This window comes from Quercus lobata, chromosome 8 (assembly GCF_001633185.2).
Source record: "Quercus lobata isolate SW786 chromosome 8, ValleyOak3.0 Primary Assembly, whole genome shotgun sequence".
Classification (NCBI taxonomy): Eukaryota; Viridiplantae; Streptophyta; class Magnoliopsida; order Fagales; family Fagaceae; genus Quercus; species Quercus lobata.
In genome coordinates, this window is record NC_044911.1 from 56,623,561 (window position 1) to 56,646,019 (window position 22,459).

General features: G+C 35.8%; 3 protein-coding genes across 5 annotated transcripts in view; all 3 read right to left on the reverse strand.

Annotated features, from left to right (window-relative positions):
* The window catches only part of LOC115955814 (E3 SUMO-protein ligase SIZ1-like), a 33,153-nt gene extending 23,947 nt beyond the window's left edge, over window positions 1-9,206 (reverse strand). For 2 of the 3 annotated variants that reach the window (XM_031074172.1, XM_031074171.1), the window contains exons 1-7: window positions 8,770-9,206; window positions 8,543-8,596; window positions 8,208-8,288; window positions 7,515-7,557; window positions 7,173-7,251; window positions 6,786-6,924; window positions 3,807-3,934 (exon numbers count right to left, since the gene is read on the reverse strand). In XM_031074172.1, the coding sequence (XP_030930032.1) occupies window positions 3,807-3,934; window positions 6,786-6,924; window positions 7,173-7,251; window positions 7,515-7,557; window positions 8,208-8,288; window positions 8,543-8,578 (506 nt within the window). In that variant the 5' untranslated portion in view covers window positions 8,579-8,596; window positions 8,770-9,206. Of the gene's footprint in view, window positions 1-3,795; window positions 3,935-6,785; window positions 6,925-7,172; window positions 7,252-7,514; window positions 7,558-8,207; window positions 8,289-8,542; window positions 8,597-8,769 lie in introns of those variants that run through there. The other variant, XM_031074173.1, reaches the window with a different exon arrangement.
* A 2,690-nt stretch (window positions 9,207-11,896) lies between these two features.
* On the reverse strand, window positions 11,897-14,874 carry LOC115958272 (elongation factor 1-alpha). The gene is made up of 3 exons (XM_031076680.1): window positions 14,770-14,874; window positions 13,303-13,774; window positions 11,897-13,215 (listed from the first exon to the last, which is right to left on the reverse strand). The coding sequence occupies exons 2-3, from the start codon at window positions 13,762-13,764 to the stop codon at window positions 12,334-12,336; spliced, it is 1,344 nt and encodes a 447-aa protein (XP_030932540.1). The 5' UTR covers window positions 13,765-13,774; window positions 14,770-14,874; the 3' UTR covers window positions 11,897-12,333.
* A 2,801-nt stretch (window positions 14,875-17,675) lies between these two features.
* On the reverse strand, window positions 17,676-21,832 carry LOC115958275 (mediator of RNA polymerase II transcription subunit 6). The gene is made up of 5 exons (XM_031076684.1): window positions 21,471-21,832; window positions 20,484-20,658; window positions 19,894-19,963; window positions 18,253-18,359; window positions 17,676-18,050 (listed from the first exon to the last, which is right to left on the reverse strand). Exons 1-5 carry the CDS (start codon window positions 21,713-21,715, stop codon window positions 17,889-17,891), a joined length of 759 nt encoding a protein of 252 aa, XP_030932544.1. The 5' UTR covers window positions 21,716-21,832; the 3' UTR covers window positions 17,676-17,888.
* Between the last annotated feature and the right edge of the window lie 627 nt (window positions 21,833-22,459).

The window sequence follows — 22,459 nt, forward strand, 5'->3', positions numbered from 1 at the left end:
AGGTAAATTATTATTATTATTTAATTTTCAAGATTTAATGTATTTTTGTAATTCAATAAGGGATTTCCTGAGTACATTAGTATTCGGGTTTCTTTTTTTTTTTTTAATAGGTAATCCCAAAAATTATATTAAAAGGGAAAAAAATTAATGAGAATTACAAGATGTTCACGATGATGAACAACAACACAACACAACAAAACAGCAACACAACAGCAACACAGCACAACACAACACAACAGCAAGAGAGATGTCGGGAAACTAAGCTAAGGGAAGGCATAAACTCAGAGAGAGAAGAACACTCAGTAAAACCCCAACAATGAGACCACTCCATTAGACTGCGTTAGCATAAAATCTTTAACTCCTCCAACATTTTCTCTTAATCTTCAAAAGATTGACGATTTCACTCCAACCACACAATCCACATTAAGCATCCTGAAACCAAATCCCAAATCTCTGAATTATGCTTCCCAAGCCATTGATGCCAACTAGATAACAAACCCACCACCGAACCTAGCATAACCCAATGAATACCAAAAGCCTGAAGCATGAAAGCCCATAGGGAATGAGTAACAAGACAATGAAGAAGAAGGTGGTCTACCGACTCCCCATCACAGCAACACATACAACACCAATTAGCCAAAGGGTGACCCTTAAGCATTAGATTATCCAAAGTGAGGATCCAACCATGTGCAGCAGTCCACAGAAAGAACGCCATATGCTTAGGAATCTTTGGTTTCCAAACACCCTTCTAAGAAAATAAAGAATTCGAGGCACCCCGAATCTCATGGTAGTAAGAGCGGGTGTCGAACTTTCCATCCCCTTTTAGCCTCCAGCAAAGAGTATCTCTCCTAACACCCCGAGGAATACAAGGTTGGATAAGCTAAAATAGAGAATAAGAAGCATCCAACTCCCAATCTTCAAACACTCTATAAAACCTTAAATTCCACACTCTAACAGTACCCCCTTCTGGAGCCCACAAAACCTTAGAGATGCAAGCATCCTTGACCGCTGAAAATGCATAAAGCTCAGGATAGCGATCTTTTAAAGAATTCTCACCAATCCACCTATCATGCCAAAAGCGGATACAAGTTCCATCTCCCACTGCAAAGGATAGATGCTTAGAAAAGCTCTCCCACCCTTCATTAATGCTTCTCCAAAGACCACACCCATGAGCCCTCTTGCAGACTTTAGCGCGCCACCCCCCATGACCCTCACCATATTTTGTGGAGATAACTCTCCGCCAGAGATGGGTAGCTTCATGACCAAATCTCCACAGCCAATTCCCTAAAAGCGCTTGATTAAATGACACCACACTTCTTATCCCCAAACCGCCCCTCTCAACGGGAGAACACACCTTATCCCAAGCCACCAACGGATACTTGAAACTCCCCTCAGAAGACCCCCACAGAAAATTTCTCTAAATACTTTCCAATCTAGCTGCCACAGCTTTAGGAATAGTAAAGAGATAAAAAGTACGTAGGGAGACTTGAGAGAGTACTCTTTATTAGCATGAGCCTACCGCCTTTAGATAAATAGAGACGCTTCCACCCAGAGAGCTTCTTCTCCATTTTTTCCAAAATAGGATTCCAAATCGCAATTGACTTAAAAGAAGTTCCCAACGGCATCCCCAAATATTTCATAGGCAACCTGCCCACTCTACATTGAAGAATATTAGCCAGAGCAACTATATTATTCACCTCCCCAATAGGAACAATCTCACTTTTCCCGATATTGACCTTCAACCCCGTAAAAGCCTGAAAACAAGGCAACACCAACCTTATGGACAGCAACTGACCCCTAGAGGCATCACAAAATAAGATAGTGTCATCAGCAAATTACAGATGGGAGATATGCACACCAACAGCGTTCGCATCTCCCAAATGGAATCCCCGAATAAGATTACACTCCTTTGTCTTCTTCAAGAGTCTACTTAGAACCTCCATTATCAAGAGAAACAATAGCGGGGATAGTGGATCCCCTTGTCTCAATCCACGTGAGCATCCAAAAAAACCTTTAGGGGATCCATTTACCAGGACAGAAAAACGGATAGACGTAACACAAGCCTTAATCCACCCCCTCCATTTCATCCCAAAACCCATCCGGTCCAACAAATAAAACAAGGCCTCCCAGTTCACATGGTTATAAGCTTTTTCAATATCAAGCTTGCATACCACCCCCGGACTTCTACTCTTCAACCTACTATCCAGGCATTCATTTGCAATAAGCACTGAATCCAGAATCTGCCTTCCGCCAACAAACGCATTTTGAGTCTCAGATATGAGCTTGTCCAAAACCACCCTCAACCTATTAGCCAACACCTTAGGTAGCAGCTTGTACACGCTACTATGGAGATAGATTATAGTTGATTGAATTATAGTCTCTCACAATTTTCCAATGGTATAGTGCTAAATCCTAGAGCTTTATTCTCTCTTACTCTGTGTTGACTCCAAACAAGCCTACATGTAGACTCCTAGACTATCTATCTTTTATTTTTAGATTCTTCAATCTTATTATTATACATTTTGGTTTTGTCCTACATCAATTTCACTAGAAGTTCGTTTTACAAAGTTAAATAGGAGTCATTGTACTCAAATAATTAAAGGAATTTTTTTTTTAAAGTAAGAGAATAATTTAGTAAAAAGAAAGAACACTCAAACCTTAAAGAATTACAAACAGACATTCATGAGGTCCAAAAGTCAACAATAGAACTACAAGACAACCCCCCCCCCCCCCAAAAAAAAAAAAATCAAAGTACAATATTCAATCAAAGATCTCAGAAAACTATTCTTAATATCTTACATAGATTGCTTCTCAAAAATCTGGCAATTCCTCTCTTTTCATATTGTCCATATCCTGCAATGCGATGTAGCTTGCCACACGACCCAATTACAATGACTTCCCAACAACCCTCTCCAATAGTCAACAAATTAGTGACCTGACCAGGCATTACCCAAAGCACTCAAAAAGCTGTAAAGGCCATTCACACAACCTGTGAACAGCAAAAAGGAATTCTCTCTCTTTTCTTCTCTTTGCAACCCCAAAATCAAACCCTTTTCCTTTCCTGATCAAAAACCTAAAAGTCTACATATTTTTCCTAATTATTAACCACAAAAAATCTCCTTGAAACAAGTAGTTATAACGGTAACTTTAAAAACCCAACATTCCCCACTTTAAAGTTCCTCAGGTTTCACTTATTTTGCGGTCAAATAATGGAATATTGAAATGTACACACACACACACAGAGACTTAAATTACACAACACAACCATTTTGTGGCTCAAACGACTACAAGAACACCTCATTCTGCAACGCCATCTAGTTACAGACCTTCCTTGTAGCCTTGGTGGTTGTGTCTTCACGTTACACAACAAATTCAAGTTGACGGGATGAAGTGCCAAACCCACCAAGTTGAAAACCAAAAGAACTTGACCCTTCAATCAAGATCCCCCTAAAAAAAGGGAACGACTTATAAAACTCTAGAGATTCTCCTTTTTTTATCACTAATCTCTGAACGATGGTGGTCTAAATGGGGTTTAAATATATCAGTAGTATCACTGAATTTGGAAATTTTGATACACACATAAAATTAATACACAAACACACATACACATAATGGATAAACAATACACTAATACAAAATTGTGTCATCAGACATCACATCTAGGTATTAGGAAATTGGCATATCCAAAAACTGATCTGTGTAAAAAGTCAAAAAATAGCACACAAGTCCACATAACATAGGCATAGTTAAATCAATGGACTATACGTACTTAGCTGAATTAAAAAAGGGAAATACATGGTACATACGGATCTGCCCGTTTTATTCGGCAAGTTGCACAATAGAATAAAGATGGAATTGGTGGAATTTCCATAGGCTTCTCCGAAATAATAACACAGCCAATATGTTGCTGCACTCGACATGTTGGATCCACACACTGCATGAAGCATGTCTTTTCGTTAGACATAATTCGATATCATCAAAATGATTGAAAGGAGATCTATGACCTATGCAAGACATAAAAACTCTGTAATTACCCGATATATTCAATGGTTTTTGCAATGAAAACAAGGTGTGAAAAAAAATGAAAGATTAAAAATGTATAAATAATCTCCACAACTGTCAAATAGAAATAGAATCACTCTTTGATTTGTGGGTGTAGGAGGTTGAATGAAAAGTAGTCAAAAAAGAAATTAAAAAGTCAAGAATGTAACAAAAGGTGAATGTTAAACCATAGTGACAGAAAAGATGTTCAATCTTATTATGAGTGTTTTAGGAGGTTCTACTAAAGTGCGATTTTCTCAGAAGGGTGTTTGACACAATATTTCCAAGAATTTTTTTTTTTGGACAACAACCTTTGGAAATTTTATTAGTAGATAACTACAACATTAATTACACCTTAGTCTCAAATTTTTTGGACTAGATAACTCATTAAAAAAAATTATTTTAGTGAATTGGTGTTGTATGCACAGGCATAATGATTCATGAACACAATGTTCATTTTATTCAATAAAAATCTTAGTACCTATCAAAAAAATGCACAAGCATAATGATGAGATTGTACATTATTTGTAGATTCCTTGTGTAATGGCAAGCAAGCAATGGTCTTTTGTCTTGGAGTCTAGTGGGTGATACCTAGGAAGGTGATTGATGTGCTCTTTGGTTGGAAACATTAAGCAGAAGAGTTTTATCATTTGGAATGTTGCCTCATATTTTCTTAATATTGGATTTGCCTTTTGGTAAGTTAAAATCAGTGTTCTTGAGACTGTTGATTAAGTAGCCAGATGCACTTGGCATCACTGTCATTGATTTCTTTGGTAGATTTTATTGATTCTCTTTCTTTCATATTGCAATTTTTCAGAGAACTTTGCGTACACGTCCCTTGTACAATTGGATGAGTACCCAAGGTGGCATTCTCCTTCAAAGTATTTTGTTAATTTTTTTTAGCTCCTCTCTCTTTGCGATTTTGTATTCTTTGAAATGGGACAGTAGACATCCTTTGTGTTAAGACTCTTTTCCTTCTTCAATAAAATTTTTACTTATAAAAAAAAAGCTTGTTACTTAACAAAAGAAAGCAAATTAGTGCACTCTGTGATAGTGCCATTGTCAACAATACCCATACCATTCACATAGTGATCTAATAAAAGAAGGCCTTAATTGCACTTTTGAAAATTACACATCTTCAAAGGTAAAGCAGTTCCACTCCCTCCATAAAAGCCACATCAGACACAAAGGACCTAAATTCCACACAGCAGAAGAACGCTTACCGAACCAATTCCACCAACCAATCAGTAAATTCAACACTTCACGTGGCATCAACCAATTAAAGGACAAAATATGGAGGGGGGGGGGGCAACTTTGAGGTGATACTTTTGCTTTAAATTAAAGGAGAAAGTCCTAGGATCTTTTTACTACTATTTGCTGACTTCTTTGATTTGATATACCCTGATTGATTACCAATTTGTTTCTTTAGTCTTTACATACCTCATTGAGCCCAGGCATGTGTTTTCTAAGCTCTGCATGTAAAGCCCTTGAGCACTTAAATTTGACTTTAGCTAGCTTATTTGGCTAGAAAATCCAGAATGAGCTAATCAGTTTGTTCTTCAGTAGCTTGTTTGGCAAATAACTGAATGAGACTTTTTAATGAGCAAGGCTTAAGTTTTCCACAAGCAACTAGTTCAACAACTTGTGTCGAATGTTACCATCAAACAACTCCAAGGACACCCAGCTAAATGACTAAAATCTTTCAAACACATTTTATCATATTAATCACCACCAAAAATTCTTCAACACATTCTATACCACAATGATCAAACATTCCCTTTTATACACATCAAGGGTCATAACATTGAAGAGCTTGCTTGAGAATGCACCAAGTCCAAGCTACTACTCTTCTTGTGTTTGTGAACAGTTTGCAAAACTAATAAACAAGAATTTAAAAAAAAAAAAAAAAATGGGGTGTATATGCCATGGATCACTACAGTAAGATGAGATGGTGTTTGGGGTCGAAGGGGGATTTTGATATAAAATCCTTTTATGGTGCATTGAGGGGATCTAGCTCTATTACCTTTCCTTTGAAGAGTATTTGGGGTGTAAGGGCTCCACACCATCTCCTTTTTTTTTTTTTGGACAGCTGCATGGGGGAGGGTTCTCACAAAGGACAATTTGAAGAAAAGGGGTTGTACTATTATGGATTGGTGTTGCCTTTGTAAAAGTAATGGAGGGAGTGTGAATCATCTGCTCCTACATTGTGGTGAGGCATTTCGGTTATGGAGCTTTGCCCTTAGATCTTTTCGTGTTCCTTGGGTTCTACTTGAAAGGATTATTGACTTGCTGGCCGGTTGGCAGAATTGGTTGGGGAAGCATTCTTCAAATGTTTAGAATTTGGTACCACATTGTGTGATGTGGATTATTTGGAGGGAGAGAAATAATCGCATATTTGAAGATTCGGTGCTTTCTAAGGATAAGCTCCTAGAGTTGTTTGTGACCACTTTGTTTGATTGGTCTTGTGTGTGGGGTTTTACTTCTACGAAATCCATCCGTTGTTTTTAGATTCACTTTCTTCTTGTACATAAGTTGATTTGTTTTCCTTTGTTACTTGTATATATTTCATTCTTTTACTTCATCTATTTAATGGAGTAGTTTCTTTTTAATACAAAATTTTCTTACCTATCCAAAAATATATTTAAGAACAACATATACACACACACACACACACACACACACAAAGAAAACCCAAGATGATTCAAACAATTTCTAGAAATAAAGCAAAATTAACAATGATAAACCTGAATCATGGACTCAGTAGGCACAGAATTTCCACAGGGGCAGCAAATGTTCATGTATGTATTGATGGTATTTTCAATGGCTTCTTCAGGCTTCAGACTGCTCCTTTCCAAATCAGCAGATTCCGCATGCGTCATTTTTCTGGAGCATTTCAGAGGATATTGCATAAAAAAAAGATCATGAGATGATGGACATGATTGCCAAGCAAATGAAGAAGCAGACAATGAACAATTAGAAGAAATTAAGGTATCAATCATACAAAAATAACATATCCAATCACGACATATATCAACAAAAATCAAGTTTAAAAAAAAAAAAGAAGACCAAAAAGAAAATGGCATATCCCAGAAACCCATCAGGGCGTGTATACAAAGCATTAAAATTTGCACCTGTACACCTCATCAATTATTTTGGCTACTCCATTCCTTCCAGTACCGTTTTTCTTTGCTGAACCACGAGCAGTGGAAACTGCACATAATGTTAAACAATCGTGCATGAGATGCTTGATCCAAGGCAAAATATTTAAATCCAAAATGCACAAAGACAAAAAGCAAGACCAACACCTAGACTTGTAATGGAAACAATCCAGTCAACTTAAGCAAGAGAATGATTGAACAAAAATAATAATAAATAACAAAGAGCACGACAAGATAATAACATACATTCTAGCTGCCAAAAAAAGATAACAACATACACAATGGAAGAGATAATGATGTAATTAAACAAATTACCTTCCTCTTCTGAAAGTGAGGATAAGATTTTGTCCACAAGATCCTGTACAGAACATAGAGGTGTACACTAGTAAGTTCACCTCAAATAACAAACAACCATCCTCCAGGAAAAGCCCATTGAAACAAAAAAACACTTATGCACACAGTGTGGTACTAAAATTGTATATATTAGTCTTATGATGTTCTGGATGAACAAGCCTATCTAAAAGCATGAGACCATGCTATTGTAACAATAAACAAGAGTTGCTCCAGAATTCTAATAGAAGGGTTGCGGGCAAACAGGTAATGAAGAAATATAGAATTTATAATATATTGAGAACAGAACTGCTATATTATGCCACAAACTAATTAACCACGTATTGTCTGAACAAGTTGAAGAAAACCCAATGCGCATCACAAGGTGATGCAAGCATCCTCTAACGCAAAGCACCGCCAAGCAGACATGTATTTGAAAAACCTTCACCTTGTCGTACACTTGTTTAGATAGTATCTGTACTCAAAACTAACTGTGAGCCCAATTAACCATCATCCTGATAACTTACCGACACTTAAGAGTGACCATATACCAAAAGGCCTGAACTACCCACCGGTTAGAAATTGTTCAAGTTCATTATAACACAACATTTAAAGTCCTTACGAAGTATAAAAATCGTGCATGTAATTCAAAAAAAATAAAACAAAAAACAAAAATACCTGCTTCCTCCCTTGCTTAGAAATACCCAGCCGGGTGAGAACATCCTTAAGCTCTTTAATTCGAAAAGATGCCAACTTTTCCTAAAAGTCAAGTGTATAATTAAGTACCACACTTAGAGAAAGAAAATTAGATATCTTATGTACACCAAGCAAAATTACAACCAAACAAACCCATATAGTTTGCTTCTAAAACCAAAACACCATATTGCCCATTTTAATTCTCCCTCAACATTAATTTTTTGCTTTTACTTTCTTTACCTTAAAAATTCAATCCAAAAAAAAACCCACTATGAATAATCAACAACCAATCCATCAAATTTGATCGCATTCAATACCTTACAATCGGATTCCAAATCCATTTCTTCGCGCATAAACAATTAAACAAGTTCCTGATCATCAACACCAAAGAACATCAATAATTTCAAAAAAAAAATCAAAATCCAAACTGAACCTAAAGCATGGAATACTCAAATTCTTGAACCGAGAAACAGAAAAACACAATAATTTACTAAAATATTAAAATCGTAACAAAAGAATTGTAGAGAACGAGTTGAGTACTCACACACAGACACGCACTTGCACACGCTGAGTCAAGGAGGACGAGTAAGGAAGAGAATCGTTGAGTTCACGAACGAGTTAGGGTTCGCTGCTGTTTCTGATTGACTTGGGTTTTTATTAGTTACTCCTAGTCCTAGACCTAGTACTGACCTGGAGCCATCATCAGTGACGTTATTACCTTTGGGGACGAAATGATCCGGACGTGAAGTTTTTGTGGTTATCTAATTGGGTTTTTTTTTTTTTTTTTTTTTTTTTTCGGAGTTTGGAATTTGCTTTTCACGTCCGGGTTTTGCTAGCGTGGTTCTTAGGAGTATTTTGAGTCTAGTTTCTGATTGGGCGGTGACTGTGTGTCTGTGAGGGTTAGAATCTATGGGTAGGGAAGGGCAGGTAGTTTCTTTGAAGGCGCGCGAGACACAGAGAGAGAGAGAGAGAGAGAGAGAGCGTACAACGTGTGTGCGGGTGTTACAACGTTATAAATGTGACTTTTCATTGGCTGATTATGAAAAGAGACGTGTGATTTTTTTTCTCTTTTTTTTTCTTCAAGTAGATTTGAATTTTTGAGTTCCAGGGTAGTGTCCTTCAATCCACTACCTAAAAATGGTCAAGAGTTAGATTGTCATTACCTAATTTGAATGACTAGATGATTTTTCTGTATATGTTAAGTCGTTAAGATTTGGTTTGACTTCAAATTTATAGACAAAGATCTAAGAAATTCAAAGACGGCACTCATTAAAGTACCGTTATAACAACCAAGTGACAATAATTGATTCATAACGTAAGAACACATATTATCTTTATATCACAAGCGACATTTTGTAAGATTTTCTTTATGTAATCAAGGATTAGGATCGCCACACAATGACCGCAAATGGAAATACAGGCGATGACCACCATAAGAACATGTGTTATCTCTATTGCAGTGACAACTGGTGAGTTGATAGGTGGTTGCCGCATCATTAAACCCGAAGGGTATTAAACTGTAGCAATAAATTCTCATGGGATGATGAAGGATGTCATTTCCATTTCCCTCAGTGCCATGTCAAGCTGATTGTACAATTAAAGACTTACCAACAGTAGATTCTCATTATTGTACTCACTTGCAGCTCTATGTTGGCACAAAGCTTCATTGGATTAATAATATTGTCTCTCATGTATGGAGCTTTACCTTAGAGGATATTGGTATGTCTTTTGAAGGTCTTATCCTCTAACTTTTAAGGAGTTATAGACTCCAAATTATTTTCATCGAGGAATTAGAAGCATCACTGAAACAATTTTGAATGACTGCCAATTACTTAACATTTAAGATTATTCTCCTCTACCTTTTTCTGTCAAAAAAAAAAAAAAAAAAAGATTATTCTCCTGCCCCATCAATCGCCTCAAGTGGCTTTCAGTGCCCATAAGCACTCACCTCTTAAAAATTCATTTTTGTACTAGTAATAGATAAGTGAGTTAAAAAACAAATAAATAAATATGCATATTTTGCATGAGGAAATGGGGATTTATTAGGCAAGATATATCACAATCATCATGGAATTTGGACGCACCAATTTATGAAAACACCGCACGAGGTCCATTTTTCATTGTTTAATTGATTATATGGAGGATTTTCTCCGATCAAAATGTTGAGATTATGCATTAACTTTAATTTGGATCAAGAAAATGGAAAATTGATGCCTCCATAAGGTCCGTTTGGTTGGAGTAGAAAAGTGAGAAGATAAAAAATAAAGAGATGATAGAAAAGTAGAAGGATAGAAAAGAATTAACTTTCTCTCGTATGTGTTTGGTTGGGAAAGTAAAAAAGTGGAGGGATAAAAAACTTTTTTATTTAGTTGAGAAGAAAAGTAAGAAAATAGAAAATAAAATTTGTATAAAGTTACCATTATATCTAATTTAGGTAAAACAAAAATAATACATTATATTTTTATTAAAAAAATACGTATGAATGATTTCTTCGTTAAAAAAATAAAAGAAAAAGTGCGTAAGTAGTTGAGGAACCCAAAACTTTTTTTTCAAAAAAAAATTTGAAAAAAGAAAAGGTGTTGTACGAACACAAAAGAAAAGAATTAAAAAAAAAAAAAAAGGAGAAAATAAATGAAGAAAAGACAAGGACCTGACTCACAAGTCACAAGTTCCCATAATAAAATAAACAAATAAAATAAAATTTTAAAAAAAGGGAAAAACTTACATATAACGTCAACTTGAAGGTAGGTAAATATGTAATTTAAGTGCTAAGCTGCCCTTTTCTCTCTTTTCTTCCCAATTTTCCTCCCAAATCGAGGATAAAAATTTGTGGGCCTGATGGATTTTTTTCTCCAATATTTTCTACCCTGAACCAAAGAAGGGAAAGCATCCTTTTCCCCCCTGTTTTCCTCTTATTCTTTTTCATCCCTCCTATTTTCATTCCCTGTTTTCCTCTTTTTCTTTTTCATCCCTCCTATTTTCATTCCAACCAAACGTAGCCTAAGACTTGAAAGTTGAAACTTGTACCCATCAATATGGCTTACTTAACTCATGCAAGATTTTAGTACCTACACTGGAAGACCATGCAAACTGGAACTCAACTGTGATATAAAGGTATTTCGTGTGGTTATGCCCCGTGGAGGTTCTACATTTAGGGGGTAAAGCAATTTGTTTTGCAGCTGCATTCAAAACCTAGCATTGATGCCCACACTAACCTATTCGGTATCGTTCTTAAGGCAGATTTAGATATTCTAAATCAAGAGAAATCCTCAATATGAATTGGAAAGGATACCCAAAATTCCAGAATTAGAAATATTAAAGCAAGAGTTTAGTTCGAAGCCAGTTTCATTATAATTTAACATATACCTTCCAACATTTGGATCATATCCAATTACATAATGGGTCATGAATACCCAAACACTAAGCTTCTATGAATGTTATGGGGATATTGAAGATCCATAAAGGTAGAACATACACCCAAGAAAGGTAAAACTCTAAAATGATAGAAAGACCCACTAAATATCTACAATAACCAAACCACAATCATGAGACAAATTACAGTTAAAAATAGAACTTCACCATAATGAACATAATATAATTCAACATCAGTAGATGAGTTGAACATAATATAATTTGTCACAATTCATTTCAACCAGTAATAAGGTCCATTCTTCCGAAAACAATTCAACCAGTAAAGATCTATAATAAAGAATAAAAGTAGCGAACCTTAAAAAACATATCAGTAGAGATGCAGCAAGTAAAAATTGTTCAATTGAAAACACACAGACTAGATAACTATAAATGTAAATAGCAAAAATCCGGGCAGCATGAAAACAGACCTAAAACTCCATAGCTGCTTATGAAAATAAATAAGTCTCACATGACACCTTAAGCAAATCAAAAAACACTAGGTTACTCCATGGCCCCGCCACCGTCGGTCAAGCACCCAATTCTGGGAATTGAAGCTACATGACGATGGCAGAGACTTGAAGCTATTACCAACAAAACAAACACTTAGACCTTCTATGGATAGATTAATAGCAAGAACCCAGTCCTTACTGTAAGGACTACGATACCCAGCACTTGCAGAAACTGGGTGCAGCACAATTCACTTCTTCTTGGCAGCAGACTTGGTCACCTTGGCTCCAGATGGATCCTTCTTCTCCACACTCTTGATGACACCAACAGCCACAGTTTGACGCATGTCCCTGACGGCAAAACGACCAAGTGGGGGATACTCGGAAAAGGTTTCCACAACCATGGGCTTGGTGGGAAGCATCTTAACCATTCCAGCATCACCATTCTTCAGGAATTTTGGCTCCTTCTCAAGCTCCTTACCAGACCGCCTGTCAATCTTGGTCAAGAGCTCAGCAAATTTGACAGCAATGTGGGAGGTGTGGCAATCGAGGACAGGGGCGTAACCATTTCCAATCTGGCCAGGGTGGTTCATGATGATAACTTGGGAGGTGAAGTTGGCTGCCTCCTTGGCAGGATCATCCTTGGAGTTGGAGGCAACATACCCACGCTTGAGATCCTTCACAGCAACATTCTTAACGTTGAAGCCAACATTGTCACCAGGAAGAGCCTCTAGGAGAGCCTCATGATGCATTTCAACAGACTTTACTTCAGTGGTCAGTCCAGTGGGGCCGAAAGTCACAACCATACCAGGCTTGATGATACCGGTCTCAACACGACCCACAGGGACAGTTCCAATGCCTCCAATCTTGTAAACATCCTGAAGTGGGAGACGGAGGGGCTTGTCTGAGGGCCTCTTTGGCTCATTGATCTGGTCAAGTGCATCAAGAAGGGTTGGACCCTTGTACCAGTCAAGGTTGGTAGACCTCTCAATCATATTGTCACCCTCAAATCCAGAGATGGGGACAAAAGGAATCTTGTCAGGGTTGTACCCAACCTTCTTCAAGTAGGAAGAGACTTCCTTCACGATTTCATCGTACCTAGCCTTTGAGTACTTGGGGGTAGTGGCATCCATCTGTTAAACATAAAAGACATCAATCACAACCATATCACTCAATATTAAGAACAAATATACTCTGGAATATGATGGTATTCATCATACCTTGTTGCAGCAGCAAATCATTTGCTTGACACCGAGGGTGAAAGCAAGGAGAGCATGCTCACGGGTCTGTCCATCCTTGGAAATACCAGCTTCAAAACCACCAGTGGTGGAGTCAATAATGAGGACGGCACAATCAGCCTGGGAGGTTCCAGTAATCATGTTCTTGATGAAATCACGATGTCCAGGGGCATCGATGACCGTGCAGTAGTACCTGGTGGTCTCGAACTTCCACAAGGCAATATCAATGGTGATACCACGCTCACGCTCAGCCTTGAGCTTGTCAAGCACCCAGGCGTACTTGAATGACCTCTTGTTCATCTCAGCAGCTTCCTTCTCGAACCTCTCAATAACACGCTTGTCAATACCTCCAAGCTTGTAGATCAAGTGACCAGTGGTGGTCGACTTCCCAGAGTCGACATGACCAATGACCACAATGTTAATGTGAACCTTTTCCTTACCCATTCTGAATCAACTGTTAATGAACAAATAACAGTCAGAATACAATTTACTTCAAGCACAATGAAAACCCAATAACAGCATTCAACAATAGACAAATTTATTCGAGATAAATATGAGCATTGATAAAGAGGGGATGAGGGAATCACACAAACCCAATGATTTAGAGGGTGCAACAGATAATACATTGTAATTCCAAAAGCAACAAATTACAGCTCAACCAATTAAAGCGCAATAGGCATTGTGTTTAAAGTTTAATATAAGTGTTTACTTTTTTTTCCTCTAAAACCTTTAATTTGTTACTTTTAAAAATGTAGGATTTATTTTGTTACGTTTTTGGTATAATTCTTTGATTTTTTGCACCCCTAATATATAGGGTTTAAATGATATTTTCTCAATAAAATAAAGCAAGCAACAATCATAAGTTTGGGTGCACATAAACTATAGCATAAAAAAGCTAATGCATGTAAAACCATATTGGACGATAAGAAAATAACTAATAGTATGAATATCTGATATGAGAAACAAACTAATTTTGAAAACTTTATTGCCAAAGAAGAACGGTTGATTCAAATCGTAAAATTCAGAGTCGCTTAATTACGAACAAGCAAAACGAATAAAACCATAAACTAAACATTCAAACAAAACCTAAATAAAAACATATACATATATATATATATATATTCAAGTATATCAGATCTAACAACTTCGTATACCATAGATGCAAATCGATAAAACCAAAAGCTAACCAAGAATATATTCATAGAAAATCAGATCTATAAACAAACTTGAAAAAATACAAGGCAGATTTAGTTTTACAAGTCACAGATCTGAAAAAACAACAGCAACAACAATTATCATCTAGATTACGTATAGAGATAAATCAAGAACCAGCACAGATTAAGATTCAAAGTAATCGATTACACAGATTCAAACAAAAAACACAGTGATGAAATCAAAGGCAATATAGAATCAGGAAGAGAGGCAAAGATTAAGAGCGAGAGATCGAACCTGAGGAGAGAGAGAGAACAAGAGAGAGCTGCGCTAAAACCCTAGCCGCGAGAGAGAGAATATGAGAGCGAGTGTGAGAGAGAGAGAGACTAGTGAGGTAACGAGGAATGAGAGGAGTAGGGTTTGGAGGGTATTTATACCACAGCTTGTTGTGATGAGTTTACGAAAATACCCTTGCGTGTGAATTAGAAAGTGCGTCATTTCTGGGACGTGATGATCTGGACGCGCGGTTTTTTTTGAAATATTGTTACTATTATTAAAGGGAGTTTGTTGACGACTCGGCCTTGCCTGTGGTTTTTATTAGAGATTGTATTACACGCGCTATGAAGGTGCGTGGTTTCTTTGCTCTTTCTTTTTTCCTCTTTGGAATGTAATACAGTGTTATAATGGAACACGAAGTCTGGACGGGAACGACTTCGCATGAGCGGTGAGTCAAATAATTTATTTATTTGTTTTGGTTGCCAGTGGGCTTGGTAGAATAGAAAGCCCATTGAACTCGTTTGGAGGCCAAATTGTAAGGGTGTGTTTGGATAGAACTTATTTTGCTGAAACTGAAAATTGAAAACTGAAAATACTGTAGCAAAATAATTTTTAAATGTGTAAATAGTGCCGTGAGACCCATTTTTAATAAAAAAGTTGATGAAAAGTGAAATTTGTGGGTCCATAAACAGTACATCCGTATACTGTTCATGAAAAAAAAGTCAACATAAGCTGCTAAAGAGAAAAAAAAAAAAAAAAAAAAGGAGAAAACGTAGGAGAAGAAAACACAGCTGTGAAAAGTTGGATCCAAACATGCACTAAGTGTTCAAAAGTTGGAAAATTCTTCTTCTATTTTTTTTTTTTTTTAACCTATTTAGAGTGTGTTTGAGATTTGATGAAACTAAAGCTTGTTTAGAGTTTTTAGCTTATTTTTTCTATTATTTATGGGTCTTATTGCACTTTTTGTCCTATTTATAGGTCTCACTTCTAGCTTTTATTTTTTTTATACAGTACTTTTAACAAAAAGTTTTCAGTTTCAGTTAAATAAGCTGTTCTCAAACAGACCATTAGTTATAACTTATAGAACCTTATTTTTCCTCAAAAGAAAAAGGAAAAAAAAAATTATGATAAACATTAAAAGTTTCAATAAATCAATTTATCTTTTGAGGATAATTAGTTAATTTATATTTACCTATTTTAAAACTTCGTCATCCTAAGGGAATTTGAATCTAGTGCGATACTTTTAAAATTCTACATCTCATGATACCATGGTAATTGCACCTTGCAATTATTGCGTGGAATTCAAATCCATCTTAAGGATATCTAACTTATATTTCTATATAAAGAATAATAGGGTATTTGTTTGGTGTGTAAAGCTTTACCATATTAAGGATACCTAACTTATATCAATTACTCAAGATTCAAGCAGTTTCAGCTAAATAAGCTGTTCTCAAACGGACTCTTAGTAATAATTTATAGAACCTTATTTTTCCTCAAAAGGAAAAGGAAAAAAAAAATTTATGGTAAACATTAAAAGTTTCAATAAATCAATTTATCTTTTGAGGATAATTAGTTAATTTATATTTACCTATTTTAAAAACTTCGTAATCTTAAGGGAATCTGAATCTAGTGCGATACTTTTAAAATTCTACATCTCACAATACCATGGTAATTGCACCTTGCAATTATTGTGTGGAATTCAAATCCATCTTAAGGATATCTAAATTATATTCCTATATAAAGAACGATAGGGTATTTGTTTGGTGTGTAAAGCTTTACCATATTAAGGATACCTAACTTATATCAATTACTCAAGATTCAAGAAAGGGTTGGACTTGAACCATTGTAAGGTGTACCAGTCAAGCTTTACTATTTATTTATTTTTTATATTTCGTGTGTGTAATTGCAGATCAAGAAATGTAAATGAATGCATGCATGCTACCATTAGTAATGACTATTGAGGTGTGTCATGTTTGAGTGCGTGTCTTATTGTTCATATGCTAAATTGGCAAAGTTAGAAATGCAAGTATCCATAACGGTGTGTTAGTATATTTTTAGAAACTTTTTATAGAAAAAGAGGAAAAAAAAATTGATTTTTTTTTCTATTTCCTATAAAAATGGTATTAAAATTTTTCTAAAATGATTCATTAGCATTAATCAGACCCTACTAATTTACTATTAGTGAAGGTGTGCATTGTTGCTTATAAAATCGTCTCATCTTTTTTTTTTAATCTTTTTCCTTTTTCTCATCTTTTTTTTTTTTTTTTTAATTTTTTTTTTTTTTATCTTTTTCCTTTTTCTGTTTATTTAGGCTAAAACTTAACCGTGGATCAAACTTTGGACATCCTCGTTGGAATGTTAGAGTGTGATGGCAGGTGTCTTCCAGTGGTATGCTGTGGGTTTGATTTGGAAAAATAATCTCTCCAAACTTACTAGTCACCTCTCCCAAACCTTGCAAAAGTGAAAGTTTTGTATAATGAGTATGGCATTTTTAGTCTAGTTTCCACATGCTTAGTTCTTAATTCAACATTATCACATTTGTGCAATACCTAAACTAGGCCTTGCCTTGACCCTATTTTGGATGGAGGGAGAGGAGAGGACATGAATACCTTACGTATATACATTAACTTTGGTGTCCATATATGAACTATCATTATCAATCAAAAACGAAAAGAAAAGAAAGAACCATCTCATCACCTAAAACAATAAAATTAATTTTAATCCTAAACATCTCACACCAATTTAATACCTTCTTATCTCTTCTTCTTTTTTTTTTTTTTTTATGGGGGGTGTGGGGGACACTTACAAAGAAAAAAAAAACCCAGCATTTGCTTGGAGTCGCATGAAACTGATAGAACAAATTGCACATGTTACGCATCCTTGTCCTTTTCAACCTTATTTGACCAGCTGTATGTTTACACCCAGTCTTCAAATGGAGATATGTTAATTAACATTCATGTTCATGTCAAACGACTACATTGGACAAACCTGATTAGAATGATTTACACATTTTATGAAAGTAAATAACTAAATATCATAGAGGGATCTTTCAGTATTAAGGTGTAAAAGATTAATAAACATACAAAGAAAATGTTGTTAAGAGTGTTAGTTGACATTTAAGTTAGGGAAACGGATGTTCTTCAAATTTTCATTCTTTTAGCTGGACCTTGATCAATAATGGGATCAACTGGAGGAGGTTGTACTTCTCCGGATTGCTGCACTTCGGGTGCTTTCTCTGTGTCTGCACTGGCAGGAGGAACATAGCCTTCTGGAAATGGTGGTGGTGGAGGAGCTGGTGGTAGCTGACCAAACAGAGCGGAGGAACAAAGATCTTATTACTAAATGTTTGACAAGCAATCAATTGATTCCAAGCATAGATTTGAAATAGTCACAAGTACCTCAGCTATATTAATCAATTCGCATCTATGGCAATGGCCCAAAAAGGAAAACAAAAACTTCGATGAATAACATGGGGGAAATTTTCCAGAGATATAAAGAAGTTACCTTTCGTTGCAAGGATGCAAGAATATGATCTACTCGCTTAACTTCCTTAAAATCAATTGTCTCTTTAGCAACCTTTGATTCCACGGCTGCACCCTCATCAGCATCAACTGCATCAGAAATGACAACAAATAAACACGATAAGAACAAGATAACAATGACACAAATTTAAAGGAGAAAAGACCACAATCAAAATATATGGTAATTCCATAATTGCAAACGTGCCTGTGCACATAGAGAGACAGAGAGAGATTGATGGCAAAAGACTTCCTCATCTTCTTTTTGATGTAATAAAAATGTAGTAAAAAAGAATAAAAGGGGTGCGCTGCCGTAGTACACTGGAGTTCAAACAAAACCCTTCTAACATTTGAAGTTTTGAAAAAAAAAAAATCCTTATTTATAGATTATCAGGACTGGATATCTGTTATCTTTGATATCATAATACAACCAAGCCAGCCACCAATGCTTTAGAGACAAGATTGCCAAAATTAAAACCAAGGCTGTTTACTTTCGGCCCCTTTCTTTGCACTTTTCAATAAAATTTTATTACTTATCTAAAAAGAATATTAGAAGACAAAACAATAGAAGGTGAAATAAGAAATGAATCAACGTAGACATCAGATATTGCACCAATCAGACAGAGAAGAGAATGTTGGACGCATGTTTGCGCCAGTACAGGTAAAAATCAATGATTACACCATCAAGATATTAAAGTTAGATGTGCAATCAGGAGGGGGTAAGACCAATCGACCCATAACTAAACAACATGATGGCCCTAAATTGAAAGGCCTTGTTGAGTTCGTTCATTAGTGACTATTCTTCTATAAATCTCTCGATCCATAAGGAACTTGCAATAACAAAACCAAGATTCTCATATTCATTACAACAAATCTCAATAATGAAACAGGAAGGTGAAGCTGTTATGATTATCATAATTAAGTGATACTTAAAACTATCAAAGTGATCTATAAAGATAACATTAATTGCACAATCAGATGTTCAATTCTCAAAATTCAGGCCCACCCTAGCCCAAGTTTTACATAAAAGTAAGTATTAGAGAACTCTTTGTTTCAAATGTTTTCAATCAGTCTTACTCTTCTTCTCCCTAGTGCCCCAACATACTGGGAAGATTAAGGGGGTATTAGACATAATAAAAATTAATGACTTTTAGAGCCATATGAAAGGTGATAAGACCTGCTTAGAAACTTCATATATTCTCACAAATGCATTAGTGCCATTTCCAGTACCGTGCCTAGGAAAAAAAAAACCCTATATTTTCTCAATAATGATATCAGGTAATTTATATTTCATTGATCAAGCCTATGTTCCCAACAACAACCCCCCCCCCCCCCCCCCCAAAAAAAAAAAAAAAAATCCTTAACAGTTTAAGAAATGCACCTCCAGAAAACAAGATCTTATACTAACAATACAAAAGGTCAGAAGCACATACACCATCCCAAGATGAATTTCTTTTTTGAAAAGACACTATAGATAAACAATAGGTCAATGAGGTAAACATTAGCTTTTACAGTAGTGTCCTTAGACCTTTGATGATTGACAATAATTTTGGCAAAAACAAAGAAATGTCCATTTTGGACGCAAGGAGCATAATGAAAAGGAGCAAAGTATGTAGCAAGCAGTTACCATATCCAATCTTCTCCAATTTTGAAGCAGCAATCGTAAAAGCTTTGGATATATGATAAAGAGACCGGCTCTGCAACAGAGTGCACAATCAATAACATATGAAGGTTATCTTTCTAAAATAAAAATAAAAAACTATGAAGAATAATTTCAATGCAGTCTTTCTATTAATATAAGCAGGATGTAGACATCCAATAATTTCAATGCAGTCTTTCTATCTGGCATCTGCAATGACATTTACTACTCCATATTCTACAATAACGAATGGTGACAATTTTTTTAATTGGTAAGTTATGCACCTAATGGGTCTTGAACCCATGACCTCACCCTCCATCCTTTATTAAAGATGAAGGAAGTGTCAGTTGACCTATAGCTCATTGGCAGAAGAGTGACTAACTTTCTCTTCCATATGTCCAGAGCATACCCTAAGTATGAATTTGAAATTTTGTGGTCTTAGGAAACTGAGATTTTCATCATATCCCAAAAGTTACGGATGTATATTTTATTCCAATGAGTGCTGACATACTAATATTGTCTAGAGTTTCAAGAATATCATAGTGAGAAAAGAGATGTGAAAAAAAAAAGGCACTTACAATTCGAGCAGCAAAAACATTGCAAAGCTGCGGTGCTTGGTAAATTGAACCATCCAAAATATAGTAAGTCAGCATTGGTGTAACTTTCTCAGGACCATCCCTCTTTTGCTTGCGGATAACAAATAAATGGGGCTCCAAAACTTCATATAGCATGTATTCTGTGCCTGTCATTTTTCTATTCAATAAAAACAATAACAATCTTTAACTGTGCCATACCTCAAACAGTTGGAGCCGGCCACATGAACCAAAATCTTTAACATTGCCTTTAAAACTGGATCTCTAGAAGTTCAAAGAGCTACTATCACCTCACATTCAAAATTAACACAAAAACAGCAGAAGTTTTTGGCTAATCTTGTTAACCATTAGCTATGAAATGGATCAAAATGTTTTTTACTCAATCGAGTTCACAAGCAGTTCACACCTTTGCCATCACTTTCAAAGTTCATCATCCTATTTCCAAATATTTAAAAAAGACCCAAGTCAATGAACCAAATTTTAAAAAAATATTCTCAAAAATTGGTTCATTTCCTTAAAAATCCCAAAAAAGATTGCCCCTTGCATTTCATCCCTTTTCCATAATTCCATGATTCCATCCTAAAAACCTAATCAAACACCCTAACAAGAACAAGGAAACAATTCAAATATAAAACATTTCATTCAGCCCTTTATTCAATTTCAACAACCATATGGGCACCACTCCAAAAACCTTACATAACCTCACAGACCCAAAAATAAAAATCCCAACAAGTTTCTAAACCTACAAACCCATCCAATCAAAGTATCCCAATTCATCACATTTCTTAACCCCTTCATTCTGCACACACTCAAAACTTCTAAAAACAAAAAAACAAAGCAAACCCATGTGCAAAAATAACCCAAAAAAAGCTTCTAAAACTACAAATCCAATCAAATCAAGATTCAAGCACATACCCACAATTACAAATTGGATAAAAAGTACATAGAAAACTAGAAAAGTTGGTAACTTACGAGAGGTGAGAGAGGTCGAGTGGATGAATGGAGCGCATGCGGAGTTGCTCATTGTTGCAAGTCCAGTCGTAGAATGGTGAGAGAGCAAAGTAATCGAACACCAAGTTTCGGTCCAAAGGGTAAGTGTTGAGCCATAACTGGTCCTTGAAGCATATCCCAGTCATGTCTGTTCCCGGAGTAGGAGCCACCGCCGTTGGACCCTCCGGGTTCATTGCCGGACCACCCGCCACCGGTGGCGTTGCCATGATAATATTATTAGTCCCACACTCTCTCTCTCTCTCTCTCAGAGGTTTGAGCTTTGGTTCTGAGTTTGAACTTCGAAGAAGCAAGCAAGCACTTTACAATAGATGTAATTTTGTAAATGGAAACTGAGAAAGAGAGAGAGTCCAATAAACGGTGCTTGAATTCATGTGGGCTTAAAAGCCCAAGATATCTATGGCCATAAACGGACCTATTAGAACAAATTTACTTCTTTTTTTTTTTTTTGGACTAAGGATGAGAAAAATGGTAGATTATTTCAAATAAGTTTGATTGAAACCACGATTTCCACATTTTATTTTTGCGCAGAGCTACTAACATCATTTTTTTCACAATTTAATAATTGTAGAATTGGTTGATTTTGATTTTGAGCAATAGTAAAAAGGTAATGGGTTTATAAGATATGTCTATCACTTACAGTCGATCATTTCAACATTTGTAAAATTTGTTGTGAAAAATTAGTATGACATTTTAGTCCACATATGAGTATGACATTTTAGTCTAGCTTCCACATGCTTAGTTCTTAATTCAACATTATTACATATGAGCCATACCTAAACTAGGCCTTGATCCTGTTTTGGATGAAGGGAGAGGAGAGGACAAAGGAAGGTGATCAAAATGTACTAAATGTTGTGAGTTACAGTTAGTTTAACTGATAAAGTCTATTATGATTGAATAAGAGATCTAGGGTTCAATTCCCGCATATACCAAAAATCGATTGGTGTCTTAAC

Bases quoted from the DNA above. Each gene is read 5' to 3' on its own strand.
- LOC115958272 (XM_031076680.1), bottom strand. From the start codon at position 13,764: ATGGGTAAGGAAAAGGTTCACATTAACATTGTGGTCATTGGTCATGTC. The intron at 13,216-13,302 runs GTATGATGAATA...TATGTTTAACAG, and splicing joins TGATTTGCTGCTGCAACAAG to ATGGATGCCACTACCCCCAA.
- LOC115958275 (XM_031076684.1), bottom strand. From the start codon at position 21,715: ATGGCAACGCCACCGGTGGCGGGTGGTCCGGCAATGAACCCGGAGGGT. The intron at 20,659-21,470 runs GTAAGTTACCAA...TTTATTGAATAG, and splicing joins CTCGACCTCTCTCACCTCTC to AAAAATGACAGGCACAGAAT. The intron at 19,964-20,483 runs GTAAGTGCCTTT...ACTCTGTTGCAG, and splicing joins ATGTTTTTGCTGCTCGAATT to AGCCGGTCTCTTTATCATAT.